The following is a 26,509-nucleotide window of genomic DNA, read 5'->3' on the forward strand; positions in this document are numbered from 1 at the left end:
TACAGACACATTTTATACATTCGCACACATGCGAACAAAAATACACATAACCACATACACGAACATGCAACTAAGAACCTTGAACCAGGGAGGATCTATCTGTCAAACATCGTGTAACCAGCATATTCGGCAACATGGTGTTTGTTTTGGTTTTTGTTCTTTTTGGTTATGAAATTGATCGATGTGAAATATTATAGAATTGGAACGTTTTTTTTATCAAAACTCGAGAAACCGCGGAAAACTTTTATAAATGTGTTGTGTAGTGAGTTTTTCCTCATCATCGTTCATAGTTACAAACGTCGCGGACCAACAAACGTCATGGACCAGAGCTGATCTGCGATAACGCACACATATATGAAATTTGACAGCAGTGAATCCCCTCTGCCTTGAACAGTGATTTTCTGGCCAAAAAAAAACCGTTACATTGTTTTCTCTAAATTAGTTCCAAGGTAAATATTATCGGAACAAATGTGTAAATAATTAAGTCAGATTCGTCCCGTATTCAGCAAACAACAAATTACCCGGTTAGGGTTAGGGATTTTCTTAAAAACAGGCCTAAACTAATGTTCACTTCATGTTGCTAACAATGCTGAAACTATTAATATTCCTTCTTGGATTTGAAAAATAATATATCTGCTGTTACTTGTATGTAATGCTCGTAATGCACCATGTGCTGTTTCATCCCTCGTTTGCTTCCCACAAACGGCAAACCTGGTATAGTTTTCCGCTGGCTTTTTGTTTTGTTAACATCACGTTTCAAAGCACAGACGTATTACACACTTCTTTTCATTATTATGTTTTGGTTTGCAAGATGGCTTCACTTCAATTCACCGTCATAATCTTTCGCACTCTATGTCCCACCACTACGAATGGACATTTGTTACATTTTACTAGCATTAGACACAACAGGTGATGTATTCACTTCATGATTTGTATAACCGTTGGAATAGACTGCAGATAAACTGAGTTCAATAAAAATAGCTCTACGTATAGCAACTAAACATCTACTAAACAATTTAGCTTAGAAAGTGAACCACTTTTTAGCAGAAGCATGTTTGTGCTTCAACAGTTTCTTCACATTATGTCACGTGTTTCAAAACAATAGAGAATGATAAGATTGACTGCTGAGGAGAAAAGCCGATACGCGTAAAACAAAATCTTTATGGCAAAGCAAAAAGTTCCGAACCATTTCACTTGGCCTTAAAAAAGCTATCGTTCACATTTTCATCACATCACATTCTGCGCACTATTGATTCCTTCAACAACATAAAATAAGATTGCATTTTTTTGTTTAGTTAGTACAACTGTAGGAAAAATGTGGTTGCCCCATCCCGGTAGGACGGGTCGTCAACGATCTTGGCCCGACAGAGTGGACACGTCTGCTCCCGATCAAACCACGTACCGACGCATAGCTCGCAAAAAATGTGATTACATTCTAGCAGGACCGGCGAGTTGAAGCTGTCGTGACAGATTGGACACTGGCCACCGCATGCCTGCAACTGCTCCTTCGATGGAATTGTTCCGTAGCTCTGAAAAAGGAATGAAAACAAATTTAAACATTAGGATATGAGCTGGCATTATCTATACAAGCATTAAGAACCATGAAAAGTCGTCCAATTTGACCAAGCCACTCGAACGGTAGCGATATCCAGACTAGCTTCCCAGGCTGTTTCTGCTGTTCATCAACTGGGCTAGGCGATCGTTCGCCAGCGAACGACTCGTCTGGGCCAGTCGCCATTTTCGAAGAGTCAAAGAGCCGAGGATCGCTGGCCAGCAGCTACCATTGAACTGACGACGCTGCCCTCGGATGCGCCACTCGTTTTCGCGCCCTCGCAATACACAAGCGATCATCGTTTGCGTTGCCAATGCGAATGCCTAATATTTACTGCCGAAATCACGATGCGACCAATCTACCACGTTGTGTGCTGGACGGAATGCAGTTGCGTGCTTACGGGCGAACGCAAAGCGTTATTTTCGCTTTCATTGTTTGAATTTTCGGTGCAAAACACACGTGCGATTGACTATCAGAGATGGTCATATTTTAAAATATGTTAACACTTTTGTGTTTTTTTTTTCAACGCTTTTGTACGATATTTTCGAAGAATTACTGCATTCTTTTTCGAATTTAGATTAAACAATAATTATTCAAAAGAAAAAAAAATTGAGCATCCCAACTCTCGTTATAATCCGAATCGCACGAAACCATGAGGATGCGATATTGGAGGTAGATCCATGCAAGCAATAGTCATTCAGTTCCATTGGCAGCGTTTGTTTCCACATCTATTTTGGGGCATGAAAGGATAACCTTGTTTGTGAATGCGAAATATTATGGATTAGTCGCACTTACGGCATGCATCGGCGGTCGTTTGTATCGCCAAAACCCATTCGAGAAGCTTATGTGAGGTTGGGCAGATCAACATCGACACTGGAATAATCGTGCCACGCAATGCCTCATCGAAACGGACGCACCCAAAACTGCATGGTGATCGAGCGATAGAAAGAAAACATTCCAACATCTCAGTAATGTTGGTTTTTTTTGTTTGCTCTTTACGATAAATTTTTCGTACTAATAATATTCATTCCAGATGTGAACGCCAAAACGAACATCTCCGATTTAATAATCGGATTTGGATTCCATATATTGCACGTATTGATCAACCGTATGATTATATTTACATTTCATTTGTAACTTGCATTTAGAAATACATTCTGAACGTATAACAACAATCATTCCACGCTACTGGGCACTAATCACCAACACCAATCCTCGTCCTGACATTCCAGATAATCGGGCATTTCACACTCTTCATTTTCATCGTAGTGATATTGAAAGGCGAGATCATCGTCGATTTCCACTTCGCTATCAACATCGATATCCTGGTCATCCTGCTCTTCAATATCGAAGTCTTCCGCGAAGGAATCGGCATCGTCAGCTTCACTGACATCGGAGATCAAATTGTCTTCGTCAGCTTCACGGGCATCGGAGATCAAATTGTCATCGTCAGCTTCATTGACATCCGAATTCGAATTGCCATATTCATCACTGGTATCGGTCTCGATATGATTCTCAGAAACCTCAAGAATTTCATCATCGGTCAAATCCGATTCTGCTCCATTCAATATACTGATGAAAAAATCATCGTACTCAGAATCATATTCATCATCCGAAATATCCCAAGCTGCGTCCCCTTCCGGAATATTTCCAGTAAACGTTTCCGAGGCAGCAAGCCGACACACAGGGCACTTGTTGCTCACCGCTAGCCATCGAGTTATACATTGAGTATGGAAACGGTGGAAACATAGTAGCTGCCGTGTTTCATCTGCCGATGAATCAGATATCTGTTCTAAGCAGATAATACATTCGCTACAGCGAGAAATATAAATGAAAAGTTCGACCTTACGGTTTGTGCTATCAAATATTGTCACCCACCTTTGCGATGCCATCATTTACAGCTCCAGTTATAAGAATTTACACAAAAACTAACAGCCGATGCATAAAATATTCCAAGAGAGCAAAACATTGAAACGACCGGTCTGAATGGGCGATACTTGTATCGTAGTAACAGTCTCGATACTCAGACCAAAGGTATCGAGTATTCTGGTATCGGTACTCGTCACTACACGGAGAAAAATCAACTGGCAGTTCATGGTAATTTTAACAATAACAATTTTTTAGTGATTATGTTTAGTGATTTAGTGATTAGTGATAATTGTTATTTTGCTCTTGATCGAAAATACTATAACAGTGAACAAAAAAATTTGAATTTACATAGTCAAAACCACTCAAGCATAGCGGTCACAGTGTACATGTTTTCGATGCTGTGTTCGACTTTCAACTAGGACGGCGGTGAAAATTTCTCCAGAATTTAATTCGTTAATTTTAGATCATCAACTTTCTTGATTTGATTTTTTTCAGTATTTGGCACAAAATGACGCAACTTTGAAACCCCAGTGGAAAAAGTATTCGATCGGATATGAAACCAAACAGTACAGGTTCCGCATTCAGGGTGGCGACTCAATTTTAAAAAATAAATTCCCTGATTTTCCCTGATGTTTCATTTTTTTCCCTGACTATTCAAATTTTTTTTTAAACTGATTTAGTTTACGACTGTCATAGGGTTTCCCACCTAAATCACAAAACTAAGGAACAGGCTTTAACTGGATGCTGCTAAAATTCTCACCGGTAAGGCCGGCACAAATTTTATTTTCATTCTATGTCACCACCCCATGTTGCAAATTGGAAGGGGAAGAGAAAAAAAAGTTCAACCCGTTTGTGTTGATATTTTTTTTCGACAGCGTATCCAGCTTTTTACGCACCATAATGGCGGTCGCTATAATGCGTGTTCGTAATATGCGAACCTCTCTGCTTACGTCAGATTTGCTATTTCTGAAAAATTGGCAACACAAAGTTGCCAGAAATATTTTTCTTTGATAAATTGTATGAAGACTTCAAACTGACGTAAGCAGAGTTGTCAAAAGGGTGGGTAATTTTTTACGAACTTTGCATTATAGCGTCCGCCATTATAGCGCGTAAAAAGCTGGATATGCTCAATTTAGTGCCAAACAAGTCCAGAGAGAGTGTAGTCAACAGGCAAGCCAAATAATCAATAATAATGATAAAGTGTTATTTTTCAACATTCATTTAAATGCAAGTAACAAACGTCCTTTTCGGTTTACTTACGGGAAATGTCTAGGGGATAGTCTATAGTCTTTATTTTTTTTTTTTTCAGTTTGAGCTCTGGAGTATTTTTTCCCTTTTTGTCGATCAGTGTTATCAATTATTTTTAATTTTTAATTGGATATTGGATACGAAACCGAACCGTAGAGTTCTTGAACCAGCCTTTTATGCTGAAAAAAAAAAGTTTTTGTGCTAAAAAGTCGTTTAAAAAAGAATCGGTCGTTTAAAAAAGAAAGGTTAAAAAATTTTTCCTGAATATTTTCTAGTTTGCCCTGATATTCCCTGATTTCCCTGAGCAAAAAAAAAAGTAGGAGGGTGGTATTCAAGACACGACCGCATGACGTTGGACTACGGTATTCTTATATTCCATTAAAACAAATAATAGAGAGAATTGCAACTCTAGTATTTGCTGCAATTTTATCTAACAGCGCATTTCTGAATGCTGAGACGTTAAAACGTTATAAATAATAATATATACTAAAAGAATGGATATCTTTTATTTAATCGCTGTCATTTCATACATATTCGAATCAACCCTTTGTTTGCTGCACTACCAAGACAATCATTTAATTGAGCGAATTGGTAAAATTTTCCTATCTAAGCAAAAAGCAAACTTTACGAAACTATCTGAAATTGGAGCCCAGAACGATTCAAACGAAAATTTTAAATTTGAAAATTGTTTGACATTTAATCGATAAAACTCATGCTAGGTTAGTTCCAGCCCAGCATATAACTTCATGTATTTGAAAAACAAAAACGTTTGGTTCAATAACTCAATATAGCAAGAGCTCAATCACACGTTTTTCGGTAGTTGTTATCAAGGTTTGGGCGAGTGACAGGATAATATCTTAACTTCTTCAGTTGTGATTTAGAGCATTTCTAATTGTTTTGTTATTTTTCACGATAGCGACAAGTTTGTTTCTTTCTCTGTGTGCGAGAAACAAAATCAAAACCGCGCACCGAGAAACAAAAACGAAAATTTAATGAATGCTCATTGAGAAAGCTTGCAACTCTTTTTACCAATGATTTATGATACTCAAAAGAACCCGTTTTGATCTAAATCAAATTTCTAGTAAATAAGTGTTGATCATTCATAGGTAGTAATTTTTCCTCGATGAATTAGGACTGGCTGAAGAAGTTAAAACGCTGCTGTAAAATCAAATTCACAACTGTGTTCGCTAAGACATTTTAATATTTTCAATGACAATAATAATCTTCGATAAACACCCGCTATAGTTATTCACACACATGCTATAACTATCTAAACACGCGTTAAAACTATTCATACACACGCTGTAGCTATAGTTTTTTATACACACATGCCGAAGCTATCCATACACACGCTATTCCTTTCCATACATCCGATACAACTATCTATACACACGCATAAGCTATCCAACCATGTGCTATTACTATCCATACATACGCTATAACTAATCATTACACACGCAGCAGCTATCCACACACAAGCTATAACTATCCGTACACACGCTGAAGATATACACGCAATAGCCATAATATGCTACACATGCTAGTGTCTTACACACGCTATAGCTAGCCATACACACGCAACAGCGCCATCCCTATCATCGCAAATGTCATAGCAATACAGATGCACATACGCTATATGTGCACACTGCACACACACTAAATGGCGGTAGCTTTCCTAGTGGCAGTGCTGGCTCGTGCAGTTTCTGGCAGTTCTGGCAGTTTCGTGCAGTTTTCACCCAACGATATCTGAATTGGATTACCGCTGGTGGGGTCCAACTCAGATCGAAGGAGAACCGAACTGAATGAAGAAATGCAGCTGCCCACTACCTCCGCCGCTGCTGCCTGATACTACCGCTCTGGTTCTGCTGCAGCTCAGTTTGGCCGCTGGAATCAGCCACCACTGCTGATTATACAAGACCGGCCTGGTGGCCTTCCACTTGTTAACTGATGAGGCCTTCCACTTGCTATGAGACGACACAGGCTATTATATAGCCCAAAGCAAAAATCCATCCGCGAGCAAACAAGAAGCGAGCTTGTGATTGGTTGAATGTGCACGACTTTTAACACAACTTTTAACTAGTTTAGTATCAAAAACATATTTAAATTATTATATGACAATCTTGCGCAATATTTCCCCTATCAATCAAGCCATTGGTGTTTAGAATCTGTTCAGTGGTAATGATAAAAGAAGCATTTTAAAACGGTGTTGAAACACCTGTTGCAGCTACCGAAAGCGAGCTCGTTATTGGTTGAAAGCTGCGAGACTGTTTACAAAGTCAGATCGGTTGTATCCGTTAGTGTCGACTGTGCTTGTGAAGAGAGGTGGTGATTGGTTGCTCGGTATGATTTAGACAATCGATGTGATTTATCAATTTTTCAATAGTGTATCTCGAACAATAGGTTATTTTTGTTACATAAATTCAACCGTAAAAGAATTTCTGATCGGTTGATGCCAAAACCTCGAAATTCTGAAAAGAAATGACTGATATATAAGCGCTCAAAACCTGACCACTTTTCCCTGGTTTTCCCCGGTTGAATTACTAGATTTTTCAATTCAGGTGCCTAACTTCGATATAGACGTTAGTCCAACGTCAAAAATCCCTGACATTCCCTGCTTTTCCAGGTTTTCGACACGCTGGTTTATGATGATACGAGCTAATAAATCTGAAGGTTATTCAAATGGAGATGCTCTTCTGTACATAGAAAAGCATTCGACAGTGTTTAGCATAAAGGTTTGATTGAAAAATTGTTAATTTTAACAATTATTTAGCTGATTCCACCAGAATTCCAAATGTGATTGATTTTCTTGTGAAAGCAGGTGTGTCCCAACATAGGTAATTGATAACACTGTTCCTGCGAATTTTGGTGTCACTAGACGTTTCGGAAATGCCTAAAGTCTTCAGAATAAAGTTTTCCTGAAAGTAAACGGAAAAACAACGAACACGGCGAGCGATAACTTTGCGGCTTTTTTGACGCACTTCTGCATTAACCAGGAGCACCAAAATGAACTGGAATGGTTGAAAAGCTATAATATTTCTAGGGTACTTATTTGAGCTTTAGGACAGCTTTTTTAAATTTTGTCCATCACCGTAATTTTTATTCTCAATTTTATCAAATTGGACTAAGCCTGATCCTTTTTAGTTTTGTGATTTAGGTGAAAAAACCTATGATAGTCGTAATTTAAATTAGTTTAAAATAAATTTAATAGTCAGGGAAAAACCTAGGGCGACGCTAACTCTCTCTGTCTCTCTCTCTCTCTCTCTCTCTCTCTCTCTCTCTCTCTCTCTCTCTCTCTCTCTTTCTCTCTTTCTCTATCTCTCTCTCTCTCTTTCTTTCTCTCTCTCTCTCTCTCTCTTTCTTTCTCTCTCTCTTTCTCTCTCTCTCTCTTTCTCTCTCTCTCTCTTTCTCTCTCTCCCTCTCTGTGTGTCTCTTTCTCTCTCTCTCTCTCTGTCTCTCTTTCTCTTTGCCTCTCTTTCTCTCTCTGTCTCTCTTTCTCTCTCTCTGCCTTTTTCTCTCTTTGTCCCTCTCTTTCTCTCTCTCTTTTTCTCTCTGTCTCTCTTTCTCTCTCTCCCTCTCTCTTTGTCTCTCTCCCTCCCTCTTTGTCTCTCTCCCACTCTCTTCCTCTTTCTCTCTCCCCCGCTCTTTTTCTCTCTCTCCCTCTCTCTCTTTCTCTCTCTCCCTCTCTTTCTCTCTCTCTCTCTCTCTTTCTCTCTTTATCTTTCCCTCTCTTTCTCTCTCTCCTCTTTCTCTCTCTCTCAGCAAGCAGCTGGACGAGCTTCCTGGTCTATAGGCCTATTTACGTATCAACGAACCAAGCAATCACCTGTTTATTACTGAAAACGTCACATAACTTCACTGATTCAATAATCTAATTTATGGTATAAATGCGAGATAAACTTCATGTGAAAACTAGACGAAATTTATTGAAACGCAGGAACATATGTTATCTGTCGACCCGACAGCTTTTATGTGAATACGCTTCATCTGCGTAGGCAGATAAGAGTTGTGATTTTCAGATGTAAAAAAAATGTTTTTAATGGACTTTTCCAAGGATTCTTTGAAATTTCAAAACGTAAGGTTTATTGAAATTATGTAATTTGGAAAGAAAAATAAAAAATTTTAAATTTTTTAGAGCGTGGAATTTAGCTGTATGAGCTTCTAACTTTTTCGTTGGACGACTTCGAAAACAATTAGGAGAAAGTTCCGTTGAATGTAAGTTTTATTTTCTTTATGACTGAGAATCCAATAAATCTACCTTATCAAACTTTTCACAGAAATTCACAATTTTCACAGACATCTCGAATTCTAGATGCTACTGCAACAGATTAGATAGCTGACAATAATCGACAAAAGAAGCGGTTCCCATATTAAAAATTGTTCAATTCTTAAATAGCATAGGAAATCAATTCTTTCTTAACAAAATGATTAGACAAATTCAATTTTTGTTTTTTATCTTTTAATTTCGAAAAAATGCAACACTTGAAACCACCAAACATTACATGTACAAGCACATGAAGTATATTAACAAAACCAATAATTCTCATTGAAGTAAAACACAAAAGATATACATGATTATTCTAATGAATATAACTAAAACCATATTATAAGTTTCTATGTGATATGTAGATAAATGCTATTAGAAAAGCTACATAGGAAAAAAACTATATATATATTTTCCAATAACTTTTACATGATAATTTGGTTCAGTGTACGAATTTGTTAGTGCCACCAGCGATGCCAGATTGGAAGACATGTCTTCAAATGGAAGACATTTACCCTGCGGTGAAGACATGTTTGTTTGCGAAGACAAATGGAAGACTTTCAAAAATATGTGAAGACATAAGAAAAGTATGTGGTATGACCCGCATTTCGCAAAGGTGGTGACCTTTTGTTTTTTTTTGCTCAATAGTTTTCGATTTGCCGGTAAGTTTTTGAGTCTTTGGTCGGTCCTAGCGAGCCAGTTCGGGTTGGAAGACATGTGAAGACATTTTTTATTGAAACTTGAAGACATTTGGAAAAATGACCTGGCATCCCTGAGTGCCACTCGCTGAGAAAAATATTTACAAATCGCTGTTTTGTTGTTCTGTTTTTAACAGCTAGACGAATATTCAGTTGAGCACTTATGTTTTAGACTCGTTTCTGAATGAATTTCATTCGTGATCAGGAGTCGGGAGAAGTTGCTGAACATCGACCAAAAATGGTTACCAATGATAAAAAGCAACTTTAAACCAGAGTCTGTGTTTATAATATAGAGTCGCGCAAAGTTGAAAACAAAGAAACCAATTTAACGTTAAACAAGGGTGCCAATCGAGCAATGTTAGGGGTGAATGAAAAGTGTTGTAATTGAGCGTGATATAGAATATGAGTTTTTCCGAAGTTTCAACTTCAAATATGTAAGGGGCCATCCACATACCACGTGGACAGATTTTAAGCGATTTTAATTTTTTTTTTTTCAGACGAAATACTCGAAATGTGTTGGGTGAAATTCAAACAGTAGTATATCAATCTGTTCTTTATCGTTTTCTCTGTCAGAACTTATTTTCAGATTGTAAAACTAAGTTAGCAAACTTTAACAATAATCAAGCAAATACCAATCGAGGCGTTTATTTTTTGCAGCACCCGAAGTAGCTTCTGAATGTCTGCAATATAGGTCGATTTGTTTCAAATGATGTTTGTTCACAGATTTCTTTGTGATTAACGGTATTTCTTATATTCGTAAGACAGCTAGATAATCAAAGTTTTAATTTCCATCATTGAAATTGTCAATATTGATCAAAAAGCAGGAGCAGGCCCGGATTTGAGGTGTGGCAAAGGGGGCAAATGCCCCGGGCCTCCCGATTTGAGAAGCCCCGCTTGTCCTGGGGCGACCTTTTTTGTTTTTGCTCGTCAACTCCCAGAACGTTACCTCTAAATGTTTTAAGAGGGCCTCACAAAAAAATTTGCCCCGGGCCCCACACCGTCTAAATCCGGCCCTGAGCAGGAGTTTTAGGCCTGTTTTCTGCGACTGATTAAAATAGGCGCTACTGCTTAAGCCGTTCCTTACCCTACTACTGCTATTTTTTAGTAGTTAGTAATTCCTGCGAATATCGACATAAGTAGTTCCTTGGAAAGGTATATATAAGTTCAACTGTATGTCGTTCTGAATTCAGCGTGAGTGAAGGGTCAAAGTGGGAAGCCTGAGAATAAACCCATGCTTTAAAGTTCCTCTGACATCGAACGGTTAGATGCTACTAGGATTCGAACTCACGGCCATTCCCGCTTGTCAAAGCGGACTCTGTAACCTTGAGGCTATGCAGCATCCCTAACTACCCGCACACATAAGATTCTTTGATTGAAACAATCATTTTATAAGTTTTTTTACAAATGTAAAATCCAAACCCATCTTTATCTCTATTATTATTATGATGGGCCACATAGTAAACGTGGACCCAAGTCCAGAGCAAAATAACTAATAGATATGTCTAAATTGCAGGGTCTGTTAGTAACGCTAGTATCACTGCAGATTGCGTACGCAGCAAATAAAGTAAAGTTATCTGTTTCTGGAAGCTCTAGATAACCGCTACGATTAAATAATCAGAACGAATGAGTGAATCAGTTGTTCGTTCACAGCAATCATTTATACTCCATTTTTGATAACAATAAAAAAAACAACTCACCGTTTTCTGAAGCAACTTGATCACGGACCACTTGCAGAACTTAATCCGATCGAGCAAATCGGACGACTTAGCGACCATGTAGACGGCGGACAGAATTACGCCAACAATTTTCTCCGATCCAGAGTAGGATTCGAAGAGAAAGATGAGCCACGGTTGAATCGGTGCCGCCGAGCGGTATAGCTGAGAGAGCGCCTCGGTCATAAGGTAGATTTTTCCCTATCGAAGAAAACATGTTTTAAATATTATCCTCTGTACAATTGCTCAATCCACATCGGGCAAACTTACCCGGCTTTTGTACTCGATTACGCTCGGTGGCATTAGAGTTACTACAATTTTCACCACGATAGTTAACAATTTCAGCACCAAATCGGACATGCATACGGAAAAAAGCAGCGACTTAAGACTTAGCGGCTCAGAAAGATCCGGCATAAACATGATACTGAGGAAAATATTCTTGCGCTCGAGCAAGAAGCCAACCACAACCAGTGCTACGACTATGAAAATCAGTTCCCGAAGTAGTACCATTATCCGTTTCTGGGCCTGCTTGGAGATTTCCTGCCGCACTACCCAGTTGGCATGGGAGAAAGTCATCAGCAAGGCTAGGAAATGGATGATTCCGTCGAGATGATCGTAGCATAGTTTGGTAATCAGTATGAACATCAGCGGAATGTAGCGAGCAAATGTGTCAATCATTATACGAGCTTCTGGAATTTGATTTAAAGCTTCATGGACCGTGGTTTCGTCCGATGGTTGATTATTGGAACTGATACTGTTGCTGCGAGTTCCGTTGTTAGGATTCGGATTGGTGGGCGTTGTCGGTTGCTGGTGTAGAGGTTCCGATGCTGGAATGCCACTTCCACTAGCAGCAGCTCCCAGCGACAATGGTAGGCTTTGCTGTTGGCCAGCTGGGGCCGATTGCTGTGTGAGAAGCTGATGATGCACAGTAGACAATGGCTGGTGGTTGTGGAAATGATGATGATGGTGATGATAGTTAAAGTTTGGCATCATCGTCGGTCGTCCTACGTTACTAGCATTGCTAGCATCTTCATCACCGGAGTTCGGTTGAATCCATGAGTTCGGTCTAATGCTGCTAGCGATCGACGATGACGTAGAAATGGGATAGATTTCATTGTTGGAAGACCGAGGTGACGGCCCTGTCATATTGTCCACATCTATAACAACATCGCTAGGGTTTCCCAGACCGTGGTTGACCGGAGGAGTAGTGCTGCCCGGCATATGAGAAACAGAGCGCCCGGATTGGTTGAAAAGATTACGGCGCTCAGACGAGAATAAATTGTTGGGATTGCGCGCTTGCTGCATGAAGGCAAATAAATCACTCAGCAGGTTATTGCTTAAGTTCACAGCGACTCGCCCACCAGCTGCGTCGTTGCTGACTCGTCGATCCGTTCCACTTCCAGCGGAAAGCATTCTGGCAAACGGAACCCGACCATTAAATGTGTTCCGAAAGCCAACATTATTGTTGTTATTGTTAGACATGTTGCCTTCGTTAGAATTGACGGAGTTTTGCCTTTCGACGACGATCGAAAACTGAGATTGATGTACTGTGGCTAGTACCGTCTGTCCCTCAGAACCCTGGCTGCCAAGGCAAGCGTTGCTGCTAGTTGTCGTTGTGGGAGCTGTAAGATTATCAATAATAGTGACCGTAATTGCTGGAATGTTACTGATTGTGCTGCTAGTGTCCTCCTCCGACGCTAAAGGGGGTCTACCGCCCTCGTCTATGGTCAGTGTGCAAGAAGTGGTCTCGATTATTGCAGGAGAGTCTGCACTAGTGGGTGAGGACACTTCTGAATTAACCACAGGTGCTACTGATGGAATCTGCCGTTCTGCTGATGGTTCTACAATCCTCGAGCTCGATTGCTGCTGTTGCGTTTCGGGTTTGGTATCGGACATCTTATGCTACTATTTTCCCAGCAATTTCTTATCTGCAAACCGCACTGCTACTAAGCATTGTTAACAAGGGTTGATGACGAATGGTACAGTTCCAGAAGTATGACCCGATCTGCAAAAAAAAAATGATGAGAAACAAAAGCAAAATTGGTATGTTTGTTCGGGTAGTGTTATATTGATTTAGTTTCTGGACTATGGCACAACATATCTCGTGAAAAGAAAGTTTCCTTTTTTGTGTCGATGATGAAATAAGTCAATTTATTATTGCAAACCTCTTCACGTTCAAGAAAATACGATCAAAGGCAAAAAATTTAATAAGATTGTTCGAGAAACGATGTAAACAAACTGCTGTATGCACAACCCAAATATTATTATTCTCTCAGTTCAAAGTGAAAACAAGCTTATAACGAACATCACAGTTCCGTGTCGATTTACATATCTGTAGCTCAACTTGAGATTAGTGCTGCCTGTAGTAGGCTGCGTGATACCACTTCGTCATCAACATTATCCCCGCACTCCCACCACATAAAATACCTCTTACCATATATGTATACGTGATTAACCTTCCAGCCTGTGATAATGGATCACTAGATTACGAATGCTTAAGCAAAGAAAACAACAAACTAAAACGCACGTTCGAGATAACTTATCGATATGAAACGAAAATCTAAACTAATTTCCAGCTGCGAGTGCTATAATTTACCAAAACTTTAGGTTTTCTCCAAATAATTTGACACCATGTTTAAATTCCGTCTTTTTTCTGCTACTTTGACACCTTTGCTTTGATGACTGGACTGACCAGTGTTGCAAAAATGACTGTTTTTCATCAAATGATACAGGTAAACCCTAAACTCAACAGTTGAAATCGATACAACTGAATATTTAGTTTGCTGCCTCAAAAATAAAAACAAAATATTTATACTTACAATACACATTAACTAAATGTAGATTTCTTCAATAGAACTGATAATTATTCAATATAATTTTGATAAACATTGAAAAATGAAACACTGGCAACTGCAAACTCAATGCACTGTCAGTCAGTAAGTTTCCGTTACGTGTAATATATACAGGTGCGGCGAGGAGAAAGTCAGAGACGTTACACACTTATTCTCGTTTTAATTGTTCAGTAATTTTTATTACTGTTATGTTCAGTAAATTTGAAAAAAAAAACATCATTTTGTAATTTTCTCAAAAATAACTGATGTCGGTTGAAGTTTTTACCGAATTACCGTTATGCAAAAGGCACTTGACGAGCTCAGCAAAAAAACATTACTGACTTTTTATGTAAACTAAAGTATGTTCTGCACGTTAATAGAGTTCAGTAAATATTTGACGATCTGTCAGCATCTTCCTAGGTGTTGCTGAAAACTCTTCAATTGTTTAACTGGACTCTTGTTGTTTTTTACTATACTGTTCGGCAATTTTTCTGCATCTGTCAAAACGAAACATCAAATGTCCGCCATTTTCAAATATTCAAAGAGTTCCGAAGCTGAGTTTTTAAGTGTTTCGCGTGTGATTTTCAAAAAAAAAATGAATATCCTACTTTCAAATCTACAAGAAAACGACGTGGAGGTACACGATCTATTCAGTCAGCATATGGAAATTTTTCCACCACGGGAGAGCAGTTTACTAGAAGCCTGCAACAAAAAGCCTGTATTCATCATAACATTAAACGTATCAAGTTTTTACTCGAATGTGCTGGGAACACCAGTATAATCGATCTAAACAATCCGAAATTCCTTTCTAAAATTATTTAACAGTTGCAATAGCAACTTTCACAATGGTTCATATTGCTCTCGTAACCATGAAAAAACTTTACGTTTGCAGAATGCTCGGTAATTTGTGACGAATCGTCAGCTTTGTAAATTTACAGAACGCTCGGTAATTCGTGACGAATAGTCAGCTTTGTAAATACCGAATCATGCAGCAATTTTTGATTAACGCTTCGTAAATTTTTACTGAGCTATCTTCTATGTTTGACGTTTCAGCGAGAATTAAAAATTACCGAGCACTCGTCAAGCAAATAAATTGCTGAACAGATTGCTGATGGCTCAGCTGTTGAGAACTCGTTAAACAGATTGCTGAGTTCGGTAAAAGAAACTAAGTGTGTAGACACCGACACCGATTATATAATTGAATTCGATGTTTGATGTAACTTTTTTCTAACTTAAAGCACTTACACTGAATTTTTTACGTGATTTTATTTTACACGATTTCTTTTCACACGCAGCGGAAGATTATATCAAAACGACGCAATCTTTTTTTACACGATTTGTTTAAAATTACGCGATTTTTTTTGTGCGGACGCATCAATCGCGTAAAATAAAAAGACTTTTTTCCTTTTACGGAAATGGTTGTGTCATCACATAACAGTTACTTTGGCTTCCTGAAGGTAAATCAGAAATATCTGAAGTCAATATGTTGCACTGGAGGACTGGATCCAAGACTGAACCTTGAGTCACACTTGCTGCTCTGACAAGAAATCTACCAGATTTTGAATTCTGGTAGACAACCTGTAGAGTTCGATCAGTAAGATGATATTTTAAAATTTTGATCTTATATCAACAACTTCGCAATTAAACCTTTATGCCACACACGGTTGAATGCTTTAATACGTCTGAGAAAGCAGCTCCAGTGGAAAAACCTTCGGATTTGATAACTCGTAGTAACTCCATAGATAACAGGCATCCAATCTAGTTTCGCTTCAAGTGTAAAAAGATGTAACTGTTTTTTAGCATGTCGCAATACACAGTATGGTGACACTTAGTAGTCAATGATTTGATAAAATCGATAGTTTTCCACCTCTTATCGTTATTATCGCAATAAGAAAGGCTGCCGTTTTTAATGTAGAAATTTTGAGCAGTCGTAATTTGTACATAATGGACAATTTTATTCAATCCCAGTTTATTTTTGCGATCAATTTGTTTGATTGATTGATTTGATTGGTTGATTTGAAAAAAAAAACACAAACCTCACAAAATCAGTGTTATATAACCTTTGAGAATTTTCATGCGTCTTGATGGCAGTCTTGACTGTAATCCAACGCTGTCATCACTAAATTGGTTGAAGCCGCCAGTTGCAGAAAGATGTCGTTAGCATTTCAAACGAGTAAGAATTTGAAATCTCATACACGATTTCAGGAGTTTTTTTGTTCTAGCTTGGATGTCTGTTATCTGTGCTATAACCTTTTTTCCTAGTTTGGGCTGTAACGCTTTTTTTTCTTTTTTGTTAATCGTGTAATTGGGTTGTTCAGCTATTCATGGATTTCCGATTTTTATATATCATCTGAAAGAGTGTAATTATCTGAGCAAAACCTGTTTTTTTTTTAATTTTATAGGGTGGGTAAGCCAGTTATGGCAAGTGCACCAGTTATGGCTATAATGCATGAGCGCAATGGTACCAGTTATGTCAATAGTCCATTTACAGTCCATGAGCCATAACTGTTCATGCCATAACTGGTACATTTTTTAGGTATTGCCATAACTGGTACTCCTCCCCTATCATTATCCTCCGATTTTTAAATGAAGAATTAAAATTCGCTCTAAATCGCTACAATGACAGTTGGTATATGGGCGAACATGGCCAAAAGAGCCCCTTGGATCTCAGCAAGGGGCTCTTGTGGCTGTCAAACTCCATACATTTTCCATCTGCCACTCATTGATTCTGGTACCAGCGTTTCTGGTACCCACTTTCTGGTTGGTTTGCCCTAAAACTAGTGCAATAGGGTAAACGTCTCAAATTGTCAGTAATCTTATTCTCGAATAAATATCGTTTTAGATGGAAAAAACAAGAACTCAACATTTGTTTTCAGTACAATGTGCACTCTCAATGAATAAGATAGCTTTTGTAAGCATTTGAAATTAAATATTGACGCCGTAATAAATTGATGATTGGTAGGCAAAATGTTGACGTTTATAGTCCCCTGCTGAGATCCGATGTTATGTGAACTTAAGTTTTATTCTCTACACCTCAATAGTTAATTAGGGTCTTTTTATTTGTTTCTTATGTTTTCGTTTGTCTTGATCGAGCAAAGAATATCATATTCATTATCAAAGTACGATTCATTGCCATCAGCGATGAGCACCATTTCGCCTATTTTTAGATCGGTTAGTGAACATGGTACGGCAACATAGTACTGGTTTGTTAAAGTTCGCATGCTTTTGGCTGATTTGATGTATTTATCACAACAATGCCTCGATATATAAAATAAAAGTTGTGGGACAATTATGTCTAACATGTTCTGGTAGTAACAACGCTACGTATAAAGCTCAATTTTGAAGATGCAGGAGACAGACATAGAAACGATGCGCTGTACACTATTGCGGTACTGGAAAACATTTATGTTATCTCAGGAAACAAATTAAAAAAACAAACTTTCTGCAGCTTGAGAACTCTCGAGCTGGGACCAACAGAAGTTAGGCATCGTACAGAAATTACGGACGCCAAAAACCTACATTTCAGACCCCCTCCCCCTTTATGTAACGATAGGTAACGATCGACATGACCCCCCCCCTAAAATTACGTAACGCTGATCAGCCAGACCCCCCTCCGAAATTTTCAATTTCGAGCAAACATCCCAGTTACGTAACTGTCTCTACTTCCTCCCTCCCCTCTACGTATCAATAAGTCACGCAGACTCAACCCCCTTTCCCTCCTTCATGCGTTGCGTAATTTGTATACGACGCCTTATGGAGAAATTAGGCCTTCGAATTTCGTTTAGGGCTCAGAGGCTACGGTTTTTCAAAAAATGTCCTCAAAGGTAAAAATAAATTAGAGCTGAATTTCCTAGCTGAAAAATATCTTATAACTAGTTTTTTCGTAGTGTACTTTAATTGCAAATCATATCAATGGGGCTCTGCTGCATAGTCGAGGGTAAGGAATCAAGGCGGCTCTAAGTCAATGCTATTCAATTTCAATTGAAGTAAATTATGAGCGCATACGCTTTGACAAACAAGTTCTTGAGTCGCATTTTCATCGGTGCTGTCTGAGATTGTCATTTTCGGTTGTCAGCTGCGGTTGTCAGTTGGAGCGCAAAATTCTAATTTTTCTTTGAAATTACAATACAACATAGTGATGGAAATAATATTACCGAAATATTTTTTTTAAATAAAGTTGTCTAGCCCCTAGTTCTTGTTGCAATAATTATGGCGCACCCTGTACTAATAGTAGACCATTTTACGAGACGTTTCTAAACTCAATTCATGAAAGAAATTTTTACGGAAAGCTGACATAACGCACGTAGAAGCAACATCAATATCAGCAGGATCCGTGACACCTGTCAGTTTGTAAAATTACCTCACTTTTTTATACTTCCCCCGAGTTTGTTTACAAGATGTTAGAACTTTTTTTCCATTCACCGTTTAGTGAAATTCTCACAAGTAACAAGTAAAGTAAACAAACCCGCGACAACTGTCAAATCTCTTTGTTCTTTTTTTTTTTTTTTTTTGACGTCACCGTGCAATGATCTATTGTCCGCGAGATGTTAGTAGAATAAAAAAAACAGAAGGTCAAGTTCCGATACGGATATGCTTTGCTTTGCTGAAACAACAAAAAATACAAAACTAGTACGTAAAACGCAAAGCTGGTCTTTATTAAATCCTTAAGAGTCAGAAAAACAAAAACAAAACAGATATATTAAAAATGGTAGATGGAAAAACACAGTGAAGCAACGAAAGACAGGCTATTCAAATGGAACCTAATACGTAACGACCTTTGCGAACATTGCGGAATAACCGAAGATCTTAATCACCTACTGTATGATTGCATTGAATATTGCATTTTCTTGTCTTTACAATTAAAAACAATTACTAGATATAATTAAATATAAAAACACACAAGAACACAAAGATATACCCAAGTAACCAGTAAGCACTAAATCATTGCCCTACAACAATACTATATTTGATTACAGAATTCTGGGTAAGAACTTATTCTGACCTGAATGTTTGTACATATCTGATATAATGTTAAAAGGGTGAAATAAAGAGCTGATAAAGTGCTGCAGGTGGCAACCATTGATATGCATCACTAATGCTGATTTGGTGCACCCATGAGATTTGTCTTTTCTGACATATGAGATAAGAAAACAAACAAAAAAAAACAAAACCTTGATTATTTGGTGTCTGCAACGAATGCAAAAAAATATTCAGAAGTAATACATATGGTCTAAAAAGGTATCTTGGGTGGCAACCCAGGAACTACTAGAATCAGACTTTCTTTCATGTCCTGATATGGACGGTTCAGAAACGACGAGCCCAACAGATGTAGGTCCTGGATCCAACTCACTAGTTTGCAATTGTTTTGTATTGGGTATTCCGGAAAGTTTCATGCTTTCATATACCCGAACTTTGGGTCAAAAATTCCCATTCCGTAAAGTTTTTTTTTTTTTTTCATTTACGTGAAGTATCCATGTTCCGTCTATTTTTAATTGACCACTCGATATCGCTCGTTATTGGCACTTACGAAAATATGTAATGCGTCTTCTATATGCATTAAAAACACTACACTGCAGCACTTACGGTAGCCCTTTAAGCGCATTTTTGCTCTCAGTGATGCTAGTTCAGCATAATGCCCTAAACATTAAAAACATGCTATTTGGCAATAACAAGGCTGAATTAGTGCTAATAAAATGCTATCTGCTAATGCTTGTGGTTACTTGGGTAGCCAGATACCTGAGAGAAAGACTTCTTCAACTCATCCAAACTTGTGTATTTTTTCGTGAGCGGGTCTTTGTTTCTAACATCCCCCAAATCAAGAAGTCCATCTCGTTGAGATCTGGCGAGTCTCTCGTTAGTGTGACATACATAACATCTACGTGAAAATCACATACGTACCATGTTTTATCTGTATCATCTACGTGAAATTGACAACGTCAAACAGAATGTTATATAGAAGTATCGCGTGAATTCTCTGTGCGAGAATATCCAAAAATCAAAATGGTGAAGCAGTTGTCTGATTCAGTCTCAAAACATAAAACAGAGTTTTTCGATGATTTTCCAATAAGTGAGTTTTTGGAAAACCATAACACAGGCCGGACTCGATTAGGGGCCATCCACATACCACGTGGACAGATTTTTAACGATTTTGCAGTTTAGTGACGAAAAGTGACGAGGGAGAGGTTGGGGGGTTGGCGGGCCAAGCTACGTAGCAAATATAGACAAAGCAAAAACTTTAGATTTTTTCTAATTGTTCTTTTCCATTACTGTTTTGTCTGTTTAGGGTTATTTTAATTACTTTCTTGTCTTTTTTTGTTCATCCATGATACAATGTATGTTTTTGGTAATAAAATTTGCAAAAAAAAATTGTCATGGGGGAGTTGTTATGAAGCGTCGTCATTATCTAGAGGGGGGTCTGACTTTGTGACGAAATGCTACGATGGGGGAGGAGGGGGTCAAATAAACCTTTAGAAAAACTACGTCATTTGTACAAGCTCCCTAACTTGTAGTTATTCCTGATGTAATTGCAGTCAAATGTAAACAAAAATTGATCAGTGTATATTGATTTGTCAACTTGTTTGTATTTAATTTCTTAAATTTTAAAAATTTAAATTTTTTAAATTGTTTTTATTGTTTTTTTATTTATTTTTGTAATTATTTTTATTTAGTTATTTTAATTTTTTTTTATCTTGAAAATTTTAAAACCAAAAACCAAAATTTTCATTCTTTTTTTATTTTTTTAAATTTTTCACCCCCTTTTCATTAGGCGTTACGTATTTTATGGATGTTCTCTTATGACATATTAACTCTAGATAAGTCATATTTTTAATATAATCAATATATAATCGAATCTCTATATAATCGAGTCCGACCTGTAATCAATATCGAGTTTTGAGCTTACAAATTTCATAGAAATTAGGATTGCCGAGGAGTTACCTAACGATAAACAGTTGCAGCTAACAGTAACTATCTCCGGCGAATATCGTACTATTTATCAGTTTTCATGTTGTTAAATTCATTTACTAAATTGACGATTTTATACCCAAGCGACTTATTTTGCAACATCTTTCGAAAATTGCTTAAAACTATCTCACGTCACGATATTTTGAGTGCAGTATCGTACCTCGAGACCAAGGTTGCATATTCAATTTTAAGGTGCTTTTTCGCCGCGTGCCGATAGCTCGCTCCATGAGTACAGTTTTGAGAAACAATGTATGACAAACTTGTAGTCCCTAAGTAGTACTACAAGTTTGTCGAATAAAGCAATGCTGTAACTCTCATATTTGAAGTGTGAGAGCCCATATTCAGTGCAATATTCAGCCAATATTCGCGGTGAATATTTTTATATTCACCGTGAATAATGGCTGAATATCCCACTGAATATTGACTCTCACACTTTAGGCGTAAGAGTTAAAGCACTACTGCTCTCTTCGACAAACTTGTAGCATTACTCATGAACTGCAAGTTTGTCGTACATCATATTTCAAAATTGTACTTGTGGAACGAGTTATCGGCACGGGGCCAATTGAATGGAATTGACACCCCAAAATTGAATATGCAACCTTGCTCGAGACTGGCTGGGAGGTTGTTTGAAAATTAAGTAATTTACACATTCGACCTACTAATTGGTGTTATTGAATACCATGGAAAGTGTTTTAGATCGTGACAAAAAAGATTGTCGCTTCTACGTTGACTTAGAGGAAACTCATTTAGGTCTCTGAAATTTGTTTTTTTTTTCAGTGTGAGCACTAGGATAGAGCCTGTGTTATCAAAATGCATAATAAATATCTTTTCTTTTTACGTTAGCACATTTTTTCCATCATGCAATTGAACACACTCGCAACCAATCGTTAAAAAATAGTTTGAATATCAATTTTTGGAAAGATATTCTATACGTACAGGTTATGTTTTTAAGTGGCTGATACAAATTTCGAATTCTTTTTATGTCCAAGGTTATCAAAGTTAGCAGAGGGGGTGGCAAAAATAAATAACACCGAGACGAAAAAAAAGAAATATCTTTGATCAAAGTTTGTGTGCAAGTTATGACGTTTGTAACTTGCACTCAAATAAATGTTGAAAAATAACACTTTATTATTATTATTATTTATTTCACTCGCCTTTAGACGACACTCTCGCTGTCACCTGACTTGTTTGTTGCTTAATTAAGCATTTATGCTGTCGGAAAACCAATGAAATTTTCTTTTTTTTTCTTGAAGGGGGGGGGGGGGGGGGTGACATAAAATGAAAATAAAATTTTTAACGGCCTAAATTATAATTCACCGCGATGTGAACAATGAACTCTCAAGATTTGGCCAGGTGTGTATTGTGTAAGTAAGTAACATGTTCTAAATTCATCCGGGCTCGTGAGTATACTTTTAACCTTTTTGATTAAATCCCTGCAGAACAAAACAATGCGCATATACCAAACACATTTAGACCCACATCAATCGCCATTTTTCATCTGGAATATGCTCCGCCTCTTTGCCTCCCCATGCGCTACTGCAGCGAAAAAAACATCGCCGCTGATTGAAGATTCCACGCATGACACTGCGCATCCGTTGTTCCGTTATTTTTCGTTCTCTTCTTTCCTTTACAGTAGCTTTCCAGACTGTCTAAAACGCCTGCGAGGCTGCAATTCGCATGGTTTGGAAAAAGTGGAGGATGTTGCGTACAAGTAAGGATGAAACCGGACATAATATGTAGCTTATCAACCCAGCTATCAACTCACGCTATTCCAATTGCAAAATCAGTACAAAGTATAGCCTCCAGAGAGCCAGTTAGAATGGGCGTTACGAACTTCCCGTGGGTATTGGTTTTGCTTGCCACTGCAGCCACGCTAGGAGAAGTGCGAGCGAGGAGCGTTTTCAACGCGGATAATTGCGGTCCCAACTTTTATGGTGAGATCATACAAAGATCCTCAATTGGTCGTCTGCGCGAATTTCCCTGGCTTGCGCGGCTTGGCTACAGGAAGGATGGCGCGACTGAGTTTCATTTTCAGGGAACACTGATTCATCCCTACTACGTGCTAACCACCGTGTTTGCAGCAAATTACAACCGTAACTCTCTGTAAACACTGATTTGATTATTCGAGAAAAACCTCTGTTGTGATTACGACTTTCTTCACAGGGAGTATGTGCGACTTGGAGACTATCATACTGGTACGGTGGAAGACTGTCAGGAGATTGATGAGGACGAAGTTTGTGCCCCAGCAGTTCAGGATATAACCATTGACTACATTATAAAGCACCCGAGGTATAATGATCCTAAGCTGGCGAACGATGTAGCGTTGATAAAACTACGACAGCCAGCCAATGTGAGCTCAGAATTCGTACGACCCATTTGTGTTCCGGTGGAAGAAGATTTTCCGTTTACGGAGAATGCTCTGTTGTTTATCAGCGCCTGGTGTGGCAGTAAACAAGACGGAATATCGGCTGTACCGTTGCAGTTTCGAATGCAAAACCTGGACTCGTGGAGCTGTGCTTCGAAGTTATCTCCCCTCATAGACATTAACCTACATGAATCTCAGTTTTGCGCTGTCCTGGATTTGGACGAGAAAACCAAGAGGAAGCATAAGAATGTAAGCTTACGGGGAAGTACCGGAGCACCACTGCAGATGCTCGGGAAAAACGGTCGTTTCTATCAGGTAGGAATGTCATCGATCGGTGTGAGGAACGCTGCCTTGGACACACCGTACGTTTTCGTCAATTTGTTGCTGTTGGCAGACTGGCTCGAACAAACCGTAGCAGCGGAAGAGCAGAATCGATTGAACACAAGAGTAGCTTGAGAGCAAATTCGAAGTGAGAGAGAAGAGACGGAGGAGGTGCCTGCAGACGCAAGAACGACAAACGTCATCGTGTATGCGAACAAGCAGAGTAAACAAAATCAAACAATGGGAACCGGTTTTACGGGGGAGAATAACTTGATACCCGCTAAATAATGACGTCAAATTATATTTGTGGACGAGACGATACTGTATAAAACTAATTGGATCGAAATATAAACCTCGATGATGGCACAGCTGCAACAAAAGTTCAGGTTTAATGAAATACGAGTGATGTTCGAATTCAATAAAAATATTTTAAATGTAAATTATCAATATTTAATTATCTAGATACTAGGAGAAAATAATTTTGCGATCGCGCTTTTTTTGACAAATCTTTACCTAACTTTTTGCTTCCTCCGTGGGTAATTCCTGTCAACTTCGCACTGGTATCGTAATTTCATCCGAAATAACGGACAACGTCAAGACACAACACCGCAGAAAACCAACCACGGCAGCTACAAGATGGGGAATACCATTGACTTGACACGGCCGACCAAGAGGCCAACCCAGCTGATAAGAGCGGCATAAGAATAATCAATCGCAGCTTGATACTCAGTTCTGAGCTGGAGATCGAAACAAGTGGAAGCGAAGTGATTCTACGCCACCGAGTGACAAAACAATGGCCAGCGTAAAATCCAGCGTTTTTAGTGGCCTGTTGTTGTGGTTGTTTGTCATGGTATCCTTTGGCTGTGGACAAAGCAAGCCTGCTGGATCTGGATCAGGTTTTTTCCATTTTCCGGATAGAGTACAGCTCAATTTGAGCGATGTGTTAAATAAGGACTGCGGCTCTACCGAGTATGGAGACCGCGATCGTCCCCAAGAAGGACGTCTGCAGGAATCGCCCTGGTTGGTGTTATTCTACTATCCGGATGAAAAGGTCCATTTCTGCCATGGAACGTTGCTTACCCAGAGTCACATTCTGACGTCTGCTGTCTGTGCTAGCAATATGGTAGTGAATAGGTGAGTGTATCAGGTTCCCCAGTTGAAGGTCGTATATTGATAACGTTTTGGGGTATTGTTCCCATAAACAGCACGGAAGTTGCTCTGGGAGAATACGATCTCAGCACCCAGCAAGATTGCGTAGACATCGAGTGTTCGGATCCGGTGCAGAAGCGGCTGGTACAGAAAATAATTACTCACGAGGGCTTTAAGCAGGATACCTTCGAGAACGACATCGCTCTCATCGTAGTTCGAGAGGTGGCGTTGAGTGATTGTAAGTAGAATTAATTCTTCACCCAATTTTCATCTTCTTTTGCACAAAATTTGTGCATAAAGTATAACACACTGATAATTCAGCGAATACATTAAACTAACTTGAAGCAGATTTGACTGGTTCCGTAATCTTTCCCTTCTTTGAGTGCAAAAACATAAAACGGTACTACTATGAGTAAACCAATTTATATTGCAGTGATTTCACCGATCAAAATATTCACAAAGTATAATTTTATTATTGATACACATTGCATCATTGCTAAGATACGTTTGTAAACCAGATTTCATATTCAACCAGATTGTCAAAAATTCCGGTTTTCAGGATGTAAAACATTAAGCCATGCTCAAAAAATCAGGGTTTAGATTATGCGATAAAATGGATGTGGCTGGAGTATTCATAACAATCATTTGGATTTCGCGCTGGCGAAATTTGGTTGCAACGTAAAATCTAAAATACAGACGGTACTGTATACACAGTGTTCCCACAGACCGTTATTATAGAAAAATACACCAAAGAATCTAAGTACACCATTCGATTCGTTTTGACGTCCTCAATATCTGGTCAAAATTTCAAAATCATCGTACGGTACATTCGTTAAAGCGTTAAACATCTGTCCACGTGGAATGTGGACGGCCTCTTATTGTAAAGCACGTTTTTCAACCACCATTTTATGAAATAACTTCCAAAATACACATTCCAAGTATTATATTTCAAGTCATTTACTATTGGTGAAAAGATTTATTTGAAAATCCCACAGTGCACAGTGATCTTAATTCGAAAAATCGTGATCGTTTTAGATTTGACTGTGAAAAATTGATTTTTTGTACTTAACAAGGCCTTACTTTTGATGTTTTAGGTTTTCGATCAATCCACCTAACAGTTAGGTGAAATAAATATTTTTTTTAATTTTCAATATACCAGATTACTTCCTTCAGTAAAGTTGTGGAAAAATTTAGAGAAACAATTGCAGAATACTGCAGTGTCCTATCTGTACGTTGGACACGACAAAATAGAGTTTTTTTTTGTGGAATATCCCTCCTCGAAATCAGTTTTTGTCTATAAATTTGTCTGTAATGGTCAAAACAATTCAAAATGTTCAAAGATTTTGTTCATTCAACTAAGCTTTCCTCAAGAATTTGTAAAATTTATTGTTTTGCAATCACTGGAAAAGTTATAGACAAAAAAAAACTAATTTTAAGGAGGGGTGCTTTTCATGACGTTACAACGCTCATTTTTCAGCAATGGATATTCTCGCTCCGTGGTATTTCCCTATTCACAAATAGTAAATGTTCCTTAATACGA

The 26,509-nt window shown here is 38.3% G+C and overlaps 4 protein-coding genes across 7 annotated transcripts in view; 2 read left to right on the forward strand and 2 right to left on the reverse strand.

The window, feature by feature from the left end:
• Positions 1 to 577: 577 nt before the first annotated feature.
• Positions 578 to 14,036, reverse strand: LOC129730447 (E3 ubiquitin-protein ligase RNFT1). Of its 3 annotated transcripts, XM_055689790.1 has the most exons (5): positions 13,937 to 14,013; positions 13,775 to 13,856; positions 11,611 to 13,345; positions 11,326 to 11,541; positions 578 to 1,529 (listed from the first exon to the last, which is right to left on the reverse strand). In XM_055689790.1, exons 3-5 carry the CDS (start codon positions 13,234 to 13,236, stop codon positions 1,296 to 1,298), a joined length of 2,076 nt encoding a protein of 691 aa, XP_055545765.1. In that variant the 5' UTR covers positions 13,237 to 13,345; positions 13,775 to 13,856; positions 13,937 to 14,013; the 3' UTR covers positions 578 to 1,295. The 3 variants fall into 3 exon arrangements, with proteins under 3 accessions (XP_055545765.1, XP_055545773.1, XP_055545755.1); XM_055689798.1 differs by lacking the exon at positions 13,775 to 13,856 and having other exon boundaries at positions 13,937 to 14,036; XM_055689780.1 differs by having other exon boundaries at positions 13,775 to 14,033.
• Positions 1,607 to 8,158, reverse strand: LOC129730464 (cysteine-rich, acidic integral membrane protein-like). Of its 2 annotated transcripts, XR_008728857.1 has the most exons (3): positions 3,431 to 8,158; positions 2,348 to 3,364; positions 1,607 to 2,280 (listed from the first exon to the last, which is right to left on the reverse strand). XR_008728857.1 is itself a non-coding variant. In XM_055689808.1 (2 exons), exons 1-2 carry the CDS (start codon positions 3,445 to 3,447, stop codon positions 2,752 to 2,754), a joined length of 630 nt encoding a protein of 209 aa, XP_055545783.1. In that variant the 5' UTR covers positions 3,448 to 8,158; the 3' UTR covers positions 1,607 to 2,751. The 2 variants fall into 2 exon arrangements, 1 of the variants encoding a protein (XP_055545783.1); XM_055689808.1 differs by having other exon boundaries at positions 1,607 to 3,364.
• An 8,889-nt stretch (positions 14,037 to 22,925) lies between the features above and the next one.
• LOC129721791 (CLIP domain-containing serine protease B9-like) lies at positions 22,926 to 24,260 on the forward strand. The gene is made up of 2 exons (XM_055674761.1): positions 22,926 to 23,237; positions 23,298 to 24,260. The coding sequence occupies exons 1-2, from the start codon at positions 22,954 to 22,956 to the stop codon at positions 23,953 to 23,955; spliced, it is 942 nt and encodes a 313-aa protein (XP_055530736.1). The 5' UTR covers positions 22,926 to 22,953; the 3' UTR covers positions 23,956 to 24,260.
• A 267-nt stretch (positions 24,261 to 24,527) lies between these two features.
• Positions 24,528 to 26,509, forward strand: part of LOC129721792 (serine protease grass-like) — a 30,445-nt gene continuing 28,463 nt past the window's right edge. Inside the window, exons 1-2 of the mRNA XM_055674777.1 lie at positions 24,528 to 24,954; positions 25,026 to 25,207. Coding sequence (XP_055530752.1) covers positions 24,614 to 24,954; positions 25,026 to 25,207 — 523 coding nt within the window. The 5' untranslated portion in view covers positions 24,528 to 24,613. The remainder of the gene's footprint in view (positions 24,955 to 25,025; positions 25,208 to 26,509) is intronic.

This window comes from Wyeomyia smithii, chromosome 1 (genome assembly GCF_029784165.1).
Source record: "Wyeomyia smithii strain HCP4-BCI-WySm-NY-G18 chromosome 1, ASM2978416v1, whole genome shotgun sequence".
In the NCBI taxonomy this organism is placed as follows: Eukaryota; Metazoa; Arthropoda; class Insecta; order Diptera; family Culicidae; genus Wyeomyia; species Wyeomyia smithii.